The following is a 12194-nucleotide window of genomic DNA, read 5'->3' on the forward strand; positions in this document are numbered from 1 at the left end:
GTAAGCTTTGACATCACTTCACTATTCACAAATGTACCACTAATAGAAACCCTCAATCTACTGAAGTCACACTTTCCCCCTGATATATTTGAACTATCCAAATTCACAATACATGCAGGATATTTCACATGGAAAGGGAAAATATACAAACAAATTGATGGGACAGCCATGGGCTCTCCCCCCCCCCCAGCCAACTTTTACATAGAACACCTGGAAAAACAAGCAATCAATACAGCCACTCTCAAACCAACACTTTGGCTACGCTATGTTGATGATGTGCTTGCTATTTGGCCACATGGCCCTGAGACATTGAAAACATTCTTAGCACATTTAAATAGCCAACATCCAAAAATCCACTTTACTATGGAACTGGAAGCCAACAACTGTCTGCCCTTCCTGGATACACTCATCACACGTCTCCGAGATGGTTCCTTATCATTTTCAGTTTTTAGAAAACCCACACATACAGGCAGATACTTACACAAACAATCACACCATCATCCTTCTCAACAATATGGCATATTAAAAATGCTAACCCATAGAGCGAGAGCAATCTGTTCCAATGACAAGGCTCTTACTGCTGAACTGACTCACTTACGCCACACCTTCTTGGTCAACGGCTACAATCCACATAAAATAAACAAAATACTAAACACTCCCAAGAAACCCCTCCCACCATCCACCACAGAGAACTACAACAAAACAGTCACCATCCCTTACATTAAAGGCACATCCGAAAAGATCTCAAGAATTCTCAATAAACATAAACTATGCACTACGTTCAGACCATGAAGCAAATTAGCCACCCTCATCCACTCACCCAAGGACAGCATTCCTCCTTTATCACATCCAGGAGTCTACCAAGTACCCTGCTCATGCAATCAAGCCTACTATGGTCAAACAGGAAGAACTGTGAACATCCGCATCAGCGAACATAAAAGATACGTCCGGAATTATTATTATGGGAAGTCGGGCCTAGCAGACCATGCTCTGGATACCCCTGCACACAGGATCAACTGGAAAAACACAAAAGTACTACACAGAAACCCGTATAAATCGGAGAGATTGTTCTTAGAGGTGACAGAAGCCCTAAAACACACTCCAAATCTCAACAGATATGACTGTATTAACTTGCCAAAGATCTGGGAGACAGTCATATTAAGAAAAAACTAGCACTTTTCTAGGACTCTAGTAATATATGATAGCTTTTTTTTTTTTTTCTCAGATAGAGGGTGCCAAAATCAGGACTCTAGTCTTTGTGTTGCTGCTACAATTTTGTTTAAGTAAACCATGTTGTTTTAGTGTCACGTATTGTGACAAACAGTGTTTTTGTGCTCTGAAGATGCTGGTTATAACACCAGCGAAATATCAGCATCAAGTTAATAAATTAATTATTTACTTAGTTTCTGTGTTCTATTATACCGTTAAAATAATAAACAACATGTTCGACGAACACATAAGTCTGTCCATACGTTTAAGGATTCTTCACGGAGATGATATTGTACGCAAGACACGACAATATGGTAAGTGGAAGTTGAAATTGGCGCGGCAACTAAACAGGTTAGCCTTCTTAAAGAGGTGCCGAGACACCAAATTAATACCGAACTGTTTTAAAATCAAAAACAAGTTCCACTCGGCCAAAGCCCAACGCATCTATGAACGAGCGAGTGTAGCGCTTTTACGTGAACAGATTAACACCAATCGCCTGGAATTAGCAAAAGCAAATGCAACCATCAGCGCATTACGAGAATCACTGCATAATATTCTAAATACGGAACTTTGGCAGATCTTAGATAACATCACCGACGCAACGGCAAAAAAAGAATTCGACAGAGTCAAAAACCAGCACCAAAATAAGTTTGAAAATCTCCAACAACGGAACACCATACAATGACTGCAATTACAACAAGACCTCGTCGTAGTGAATCTATCGTCACTCACCTTAAGCAAAGAAGCCACAACTGCTTTAAGTCGAGGGCACAACTTTGCTATAACTCCCAAGCAAGTTCCAAAAGCCGAAATAATGGTGTCCATCAAACGAGGAATTTACGACCTGCCTCCAACAATAGCTAACAACATACGTTTAGATGTGGCCAACATCCTAATCAAGTCCAAGTCTCCCAAAAATAATATCCCACATAAGGAATTCATTGCTATAAAAGAGCTACACAACAACAGCCAGATTACCATAACAAAAGCAGACAAAGGAAATGCAACCGTGGTGATGGACACAACTGAATATGAAAACAAAATGCACACACTATTACAAGATCAGTCAACATACAAAATTATAGATCACAATCTCCCACCAACACACAAAAGAATAAGGCACGAAAATTATTGAAAAAAGTCACTTCCTGGCCCAAAGACACAGTTAACAAACTCAAACCCTTCCATGTTAAAACACTGAGGATCTATGGAGCACCAAAAATTCACAAACAAGGCACACCCCTACGCCCAATTGTGGACAGTATAAATAGTCCCACATACAAACTGGCTAGACATTTAGCGAAGCTATTAGCCACTCTCACAAACAATTCTCCCTCCTTTGTGAAAAATTCAGCACACCTAAAAAGCATCTTACAACACCTTACCCTAAAAAGCTCAGACTTAATAGTAAGCTTTAACATCACTTCACTATTCACAAATGTACCACTAATAGAAACCCTCAATCTACTGAAGTCACACTTCCCCCCTGATATATTTGAACTATTCAAATTCACAATACATGCAGGATATCACATGGAAAGGGAAAATATACAAACAAATTGATGGGACAGCCATGGGCTCTCCCCTTTCCCCCCCTTAGCCAACTTTTACATAGAACACCTGGAAAAACAAGCAATCAATACAGCCGCTCTCAAACCAACACTTTGGCTACGCTATGTTGATGATGTGCTTGCTATTTGGCCACTTGGCCCTGAGACATTGAAAACATTCTTAGCACATTTAAATAGCCAACATCCAAAAATCCACTTTACTATGGAACTGGAAGCCAACAACTGTCTGCCCTTCCTGGATACACTCATCACACATCTCCGAGATGGTTCCTTATCATTTTCAGTTTTTAGAAAACCCACACATACAGGCAGATACTTACACAAACAATCACACCATCATCCTTCTCAACAATATGGCATATTAAAAATGCTAACCCATAGAGTGAGAGCAATCTGTTCCAATGACAAGGCTCTTACTGCTGAACTGACTCACTTACGCCACACCTTGGCCAACGGCTACAATCCACATAAAATAAACAAAATACTAAACACTCCCAAGAAACCCCTCCCACCTCCCACCACAGAGAACTACAACAAAACAGTCACCATCCCTTACATTAAAGGCACATCTGAAAAGATCTCAAGAATTCTCAATAAACATAAACTATGCACTACATTCTGACCATGTAGCAAATTAGCCACCCTCATCCACTCACCCAAGGACAGCATTCCTCCTTTATCACATCCAGGAGTCTACCAAGTACCCTGCTCATGCAATCAAGCCTTCTACGGTCAAACAGGAAGAACTGTGAATATCCGCATCAGTGAACATAAAAGATACATCCGGAATTATAATTACGGGAAGTCGGGCCTAGCAGACCATGCACTGGATACCCCTGCACACAGGATCAACTGGAAAAACACAAAAGTACCTAAAACACACTCCAAATCTCAACAAATATGGCTGTATTAACTTGCCAATGATCTGGGAGACAGTCATATTAAGAAAAAACTAGCACTTTTCTAGGACTCTAGTAATATATGATAGCTTTTTTCAGATAGAGGGCGCCAAAATCAGGACTCTAGTCTTTGTGTTGCTGCTACAATTTTGTTTAAGTACACCATGTTGTTTTAGTCTCACGTATTGTGACAAACAGTGTTTTTGTGCTCTGAAGATGCTGCTTATAACACCAGCGAAATATCAGCATCAAGTTAATAAATTAATTATTTACTTAGTTTCTGTGTTCTGTTATACCGTTAAAATAATAAACAACATTTATTTTATTTATTTATTATTTTTTTACTTATAAATTTTATACAATGAATACTTCAAATATGACTGATCTCGTTTAGTGATGCATCTCACATATGCTGCTTATCCAAACTTTAGCTACTCTGTCATCTCTTACTGTACTCTGACTACTTATTTCCCAGCTTTCTTCCACACTCATTTTTTCACTCTACTCTGTCATAATTATCATTATTCTTATATCTATCTCTTCCTGTCCTTCTCACAGAGCCTCCATAACTCAGTCAGTAACAATGCCCTTTCTTTGAAAGACCTGATTTCAAATATTTTGGCCCAGTGGTTAGCGTATCTGCTCTCCAGCAAAATGGCTGAGAGTTCGAATCCCGCTGTGGATATGGATGTTTGTGATCGTCTGTGAAAATTCTTGTGGTGGGCAGTAGATGATGGTGGTGTAGACAATGTGGTTCGCTGTAGTTGGTGGATTCAATGGTGGAGACAGAGAGCTCTAGAGTATGTGCCCTCCCTCGATGAGTCTTTGGACTCCCTGGAGGTGTCAGATAATAATAATGTTATAATTGCTTTTCGGTTATATGTGAGGTAGCAGTTGCAGAATTTTTCTTCCTGGAAACTTAGTTTTTTTACTTCCCAAAAGGTATACTGGCCAGAAGAACACATGCAATATGCAGATATAAAACACTGCCCTTGCTGTAATTCTGAATAACCCACACTGGCTCTATCCTTCCACAGCCTGCCTGATATTTTTTCTTGTTCTCTCTCTCTTTCTTCATAATATAAGACCTTGATCAGGCTTCATATGGATTATTGTGCACAGATCTGATCACCAGGTTTTCATGGTGATGAGGATATGTTGGGAAGTGTCCAGAGAAGATTCACAAAGGTTGTCAGTGGTCTTTGGAATGTGGAGTACGATGACAGATTGAGAGAATGTAAATTGCAAAGCCTCGTGAATAGGAGGAAAGGGGGTGTGTGCGATATGATTGAGACGTATAAACTAGTCAGGGGTTGTTATCAGGTTGACATGGAAGAGATTTTTTCATAGAATGAAATAGGGGATAGAACAAGAGGGTCATTGCTGGAAACTGTATAAAGAGAGGGTGAGCAAAGAGTGAGGAGGGTTCTTTGCATGGAGAGTGATTGGTGAGTGGAATGCATTGCCTGAGTGTGTTTTGAATGTAGACACATTGAATTTTAAGGCATGATTGGATGAGAATTGTGTGCAATAATGTGTACCTCCCATGATGAGTCTCTGACTCCATGGAGATTGGATGTTAATAATACTAATCTTTTCAGTATATCGAGAAACATGATTGTTATTTTAGATGATTGTATTTTGTTTCAGATGTCAGAATCTCCTTCAGAGCCAGTAAAAATTCCACCACGACCTCGTCCAGAAAAAGGACTGGATCTTCTGTCATCACCTACCAAATCTCCATATGGATCTCCAGGAAGATTGTTTCAGATCCCAAGTCCCATCATTACTCGACGGACTCGGACTTTCTCAGCGTAAGTTTGATTTTGTTTTTTTGTTCATTAGATTAGAATTGTTTATATCCTTTGAAAATTGTATGATGTCATACAGTAACACAGATTGAACCATATGGAATTTGTTAATAGAGGAAGAATAACATCAGCAGTGTCCATAAAATATCAGAATTAAAATTTTAAGAGGAATGTCAAAGTGGGGTTCCCTGGGGAACCCCACTTTTGACAGTATTGTAACCCTTGCTTTTTTTTTAACCTTCATGTCAGTCATATTTTCATTGGGTTGCAGAGAAATATTCAGTTACATTGAGATAGTCTGAATCCATCAAGTAATGATGGAATTTGGGATCTGAAACAGTCTTCTTGGTGATCCATGGGAAGATTTGGTAGGTGATCTCCATCGATGAGTCTTTGGACTCCCTGGAGGTGTCAAATAAATAATAATAATAATGACAGAAGGTCAAGTCCTTTTTCTGGATGACGTCGTGGTGAAATGTTTACTGGCTCTTAAGGAGATTCTGACATCTGAAACAAAATATAATCTTTGCAGATGACGTGAAGCTTGGGAAAGTTATTAGTAATTGTGCTGATGGTTTGGTTCTTCAAGAGGATTTGAATAACTGGTAAGGTAGGTACATGAATGAGGGTGTCAGTTTAATGCAACTAAATGTAAGGTTTTGAAATTTGAAATCCACATTTAGGAAAATGAAGGAGGATTCGAGATAAACCATAACAACAAATTAGCTACTCTACTTTTTGCTGATGACCAAATAATCCTTGGAAACGATGAAGATGAACCACAAAAATCATTATGCAGTCTAAATAATCTGATAAAAACATATAGTATGGAAATATTAACAGAGAAAACAAAAGTCATGGCCTTCAAAGGTGCTAATCCAATAAGAAGCAAAATAGTAATAAACAACAAAATAATAGAGCAAGTAAATACATTCAAATATTTTGGATGCACAGTGTCATATGAAGATGAAACTGATATAGAATCGAAGCTATAAAACCTCTTTAAAAGTAACAGGCATTATAAATAAATTTTTTAAACCCAAACAAAAAGGTACAAAATCTCGCATGAATAAGAATCTACAACACAGTAGCTAAGCCTGCCTTACTTTATCGCAGTAAGATATGGACAATAAAAAAAGCAGATGAAAGAAGAATTGAATCATCTGAAATTAAATTTCTCCATAGAACAGAAGAAGTCACAATAATGGATAAAATAAAAAGCAGCGAAATCAGAAATAAACTTGGAATTACAAACTCCCTAAATGAAACAGTTACTTGCTATAGAGAAAAGTGGAAAGAATACATGCTGAGAATGAATAGAAGCAGAATACCTAACAAATTCTAAATTACCATCCAAAAGGTACTCAATGCAGAGAAAGACCCTAAAAAAAGATACAGGCCACTTGGCCTATAAGCCTGGAAAAGACGAAGAAGAAGTTAGGAAAATGCATACCTTGTTGGTGGATCCATACTAGAGGGAGAGGATCGGATAAGGGATCTTGGGGTGATAGTTGATTTAAAAAAAAAATTAAGTTTAGGGCAAATATTGTGAAGGTAACTCAGAAGATTGTTACAATACTGTGAAGAACTTTTATCACTGGAAATAAGAGCAGTGATTTCAATCTTATAAAGCCCAGAATCGATCTCATTTATCATCATCATCATCATCAAATTCCTGACATGTACCCTCAAGGGGGTGTACAGGATATGACAGTACTACATGAAAAATTTACATCATTACTAACTTCCTATCTACAATTTTCCTCCAAATCAGTCTGTTACTTGTCAAGACTCCAACATTATCAGATCTTATATTTCTATCGTCTAAGGCACTTTATATCGTATCAATCCACCAATACCTTGGTCGTTTTCCTGCCAACATGGCAGAGAACACTTGTTTTGCTAATCTTTCCTCGCCCATTCTGTTTAAGTGACCATACCACCTGAGATTATCTCTGCTAATGCATTCCTGGATGCTGACAATGTCAAGTTCTTTCCTATATCCTCGTTTTTAATATGATATTGCCATTGATGTCATCTGTTCATGCCTCTAATCTTTCTCAGGACTCTCATATCTGCAGTCTCTAGTCTTTGGTCAAGTGTTTTACTTCTGACCCAGCTCTCAGATCCATAAGTTAAAACTGGTTTGAACACTGTCTTGTATACAGTGTACAGCTAATCTTGTGTTCTGACTAATTTCTCTATTATTCCATATGAATTTATTCAATTGACTACCTACCATACCAGCTTTGTTGATTCTGTTGTCTATTTCCATATTTAATTTACCATCTTCACTAAAAAATCGTGCCTAAGTAGCTGAAATGTTTTACTTATTCCAGAGTTTCCCCATTCAAAACACAGTTGACATTTTCAACGATTCTACCTATTTTCATGTCTTTCTTTTTATTGCTGACCTTCATACTATATTACAACAGTTGTTCAATTTAGTCAGGGAATCCTGCAAACTTGTAGCGGATTTATTTAGAAGTATAACATCATCCATATAAAGCAAAGAGGAGCTGACATTAACATCTCCATTTCTGATATGATGTTTAATACCACTTTCCTTCATAATGTGATCCATATAGATAATGAATAACAGAGGGCATAATGTATATCCTTGTCTCACACCAGATTTAACATTAAACCATCTTCCTGTACTTCCTTCAATTCTAACTGCTAACCTTGCAACTCAAATAAAGACTAAGTATTGCTTGATATAATGCCCCATTGACACCATATAACTGTAGTGTATTGAATAGCTTCTCACTTGGCACCTTGTTGTATGCCTTTTCCAGATCGACAAAGCTTAAATACAGATGTTTGTTACATTCCCATGCTTTCTTGACTATTTGTCGTAAAGTGAAGATCTGGTCCTGACAGCCTCTATTTGGCCTGAATCTAGCTTGTTCTTCACAAAGCTTCCAACCGTTTCTCAAGTATACTGGCATAAATCTTGCATGAAACACTCAGTAGGAATGTGAGAATTACAGAAGTAATTCTCACATTCCTACTTCTGTAATTCTCACATTCTGTAATGTAATTACTTCTGTAATTCTCACATTCAGTTTTATTTTCCTTTTAATATATGGGTACTATGATAGCTCTACTCCAACCATCGGGAATTTGTCCCTCTGTCCAGGCTTTCTGAACTATGCAGTGCAGTCACTGTAAGAGTTTTACACCACCATACTTCAGCATTTTTGGTCGAATATCATCTACTCCTGCTGCCTTTCCACATTTCAAGTCTTTGATGGCTTTTTCTACTTCAAGTATGGATATGTATTCCTGACTGCATGCCTGGTCAGTGTTTTTTACCACTGTGCTATCACTGATTGTTTCATTTAGCAATTTTTCGAAGTAATTACTCCATACTTCAAGGATATCTTTTTCTCCTGTTTTCATGTCACCTTTATCATCTCTAACTCCTTTTACAGCACGCTTTCCTTAATTTCTAAGCTTCTTCAATAACCTCCATATCTTACCACTTCTTGATATTTATTTTCTATGTTCTTGCCAAAGTCCTCCCATAACTTTTGTTTAGCTAGCTTTACACAGTTTAGCTTTCTTACATTTGTCTCTGTATTCTCTAAAAGCACAAGCTGACTTATTTGCCAGGAACTTTTGATATGCTTTCTTCTTTTCCTTCACTGCCTCTTTAACTTCTTGTGTCCACCAAGGAGTTCTAATATTTATTATTATTATTAATATCTGACCTCCAAGGAGTAAAAGGACTCATCTCAGGAGGTTTGTACTCGCTCATGCCAAAAGATCATAGAGTCTTGAACCATTCCCAGTTTCTGCACTCACCACACTTTCAGGCAGTGCATTCCACTCACTAATCACACTCCATACAAAGAACCTGCTTCTAACTCTCCTGCTCGCACCCTCCTTATACAGCTTCCATGGATGGCCTCTATTTTTACCATTGCCTCTATCTTCTTCACATTAATCTGATAACAGCCCCTCACCAACTTATGACTCAATCATATCCACCCCCCCTCGTCTTTTATTCACAAGGCTCTGTAAGTAGCATTCCCTCAATCTCTCCTCGTATCTGACATTCATAGACCTGCCATTAACTTAGTAAGCCTTCTCTGGGCCTTCTCCAATACATCCTCAACCCCATCCCCTGAAAAACCAGGTGACCAAATCTGTGCACAGCAATCCACATGTGGCCTGATTACAGGAGAACCATAGCCTCTTTGCTTCTGCATGTAAATGTCCTTCTCATTATTGCCATAATCCATTGGTATGCCCTTACAATTTGAGCAGTGCAACCCCTAAACTGCAAGTCTCTGTCCACCATCACTTCCAGATCTCTCATCTCCTCTGCCTCCTTCAAAATTTCTCCATTAATTGTATACTCTACATCTCAACATTGCCTACCAAATTTCAAGACCTTGCAGTTTGCAACATTAAATTGATAGCTTCAATCATTTGCCCACTCACATAGTCTATTCAGATCCTCCTGCAAGGCCATAACATCTGCTGTACTTCTCATAGCCCTTCCCAACTTTGCATCATTGGCAAACAGCTGCACATCTCCTGTTAAGCTGGTCCCAATACCATTAATATGGAAGTTAAACAACAATGGTCCCAAAACAGATCCCTGTGGGACTCCACTAGTGACCTTCCTCTTTTGGGATACCACTCCTCCATATAAAACCTGCTGTTACCTGTCTGACAACTTACAAGCTATCCAACTTATTAGTGCATTGTCTAAATCAGTGGTCAGCAACCTTTTTAATATGAAGGACGCAATACTGCAGGTGCCATGACGCTTGCTGGTGCTGTGTTGCCGACTCCTCCTGATTTAAATAATTAAACTTAAAATTACAATTGGCATGAATGGTTTTGAAATATCTTTCTGTATTATTTTTTTAGAAATAGCCACACTATTATTGCATAATAAACAAATATGTTTGTCATTATGATTGATAAAGCAAGACACTCACATCTGATCTGACAGATACATCCTAATTGTTAACATGAATAATCTTTTTGTATTGATTTTTTATTTTTTATGGTATTTTATATTCATTCATATGTGACAAAAATATGTTGTAAAAACGAGGTAAATAAAATAATGTTAAAATTTGAAATCTCATTTTTCTTAAAAACAACTAATCATAGAATTTCTAAGCCTGAAATGAGAGAAAAAATGTCTGTGTCATAAGCCCTCCATAATTTTCAAATTTTATATTGCGCTCTTCATATTAAAAAGGTTGCTGATCTCTGCAACATGTGCTTTACATTTATGGAAACTAAGAAAAGAGGTCGAGTTGCCGATACGGCACTACTTATGCTTGCATCTGCCAAAACTTTTACTTTCTATGTATTCGACATGAAACTCTTGTGGTTTCTATATTCGGCTATGAAATAAACTTGGATTCAATATTTATCATACATGTTCCTCTGCAAGTGCTTTATATTTATGGAAAATACTAAGGAGCTCTAGAGCTTGCTATACCTTTACTACGAGTTGCCCATAAGGCACTACTTATGCTTGCATCCGCCGAAACTTTTAATTTCTATATATTCGGCACGAAACTCTTGTAGTTTATATATTCGGCTATGAAATAATGTTGGATTCAATATTCACTTAATTTGTACCATCATGTATTATATTTACAGTGTTTTTTCTTTATGTTTTCTTGCATTTTAGCACATACTAGTAATGAATGTATCTCTCGGATATACTGCGATCTACGCTGCAAAATTACTGCTGCGAGTTCCAAAGCAGTTTACAATAATTTCTTTGAGGGCACACTAAAAATTCACTGCGGGTGCTTTGTTGCTGACCTCTGATCTAAACCCATCTGTTTCAGTTTAGCTACTAGCTTGTCATGTTGCAGTCATTCAAAGGTCTTTGAAAATTCCAAGTATACCACTATATATGCATCTCCTTTTATCGAGTGAATTTGTACCTTATTGTGATATGACCTCCCCCTAACACAAATCCATGGTCCATAAAGAATGCTGCTATTATCAACCCATTTCTGAATCCTAGTCCTTGCCATCTCTAATAACTAACAACAATCCCAGACATACAGATTGGCCTGTAATTTGTAGCTCTTATTCTCCTTTTGTAAAGTGGAACAGTTTTCCCCACCTTCCATTCCTTTGGGACTAGCCCTGTTGTAAGATTCGAGTTAAATAGTTGTGCCAAAGGTGCCATTCATTCTATAGGACATTCCCTCAAGACACGTAGCGATATACTATCAAATCCTATTGCCTTATTAACATCTAGTTTACTTAATTCCTCATATACTTTCTGCTCATTCACCATCAGTCTCTCCTCCTCCATACCCTTTACACTCAAGTTTCTCCTGATGTTGCCTTCACAAGGATGAAATATGCTGATATTTCATCCTTGTGAAGAATGAAATGAGTAATTTTAACCATACCTATTGAGTAATTTCATTGAGTAATTCAACTATATCCTCTGTATTGGTTACCAGTCTGCCAGTGTCATCAACTAGCATCATCCTCCCATAGTTATTTTTCCTTCTACTTGCCACATATCAAAAAAACTCACAAGGCTTTTCTTAGCTTCATTGGCTAATTTTTTCTCATACTGCAGTTTTGCTGCCTATACCAACTAAGTTACCTTCCTGCCCTGCTCTTTGTAGTCTTCATGTAACTGATCATTATCAACATTCATTTTGCATTGCCTCTACAGTGCCTTCTTCTTCCAGATT

At 37.8% G+C, this 12194-nt stretch overlaps 1 protein-coding gene across 1 annotated transcript in view; it reads left to right on the top strand.

Moving 5' to 3' along the window:
• Window positions 1-12194, top strand: part of LOC150107861 (calcium-regulated heat stable protein 1) — a 154285-nt gene that overhangs the window by 49411 nt on the left and 92680 nt on the right. Inside the window, exon 2 of the mRNA XM_090415383.1 lies at window positions 5330-5493. Coding sequence (XP_090271509.1) covers window positions 5330-5493 — 164 coding nt within the window. The remainder of the gene's footprint in view (window positions 1-5329; window positions 5494-12194) is intronic.

Source organism: Typopeltis vanoorti, chromosome 3 (assembly GCF_054136105.1).
Source record: "Typopeltis vanoorti isolate ZY-2024b chromosome 3, IOZ_Tvanoo_1.0, whole genome shotgun sequence".
Taxonomy (NCBI): domain Eukaryota; kingdom Metazoa; phylum Arthropoda; class Arachnida; order Uropygi; family Thelyphonidae; genus Typopeltis; species Typopeltis vanoorti.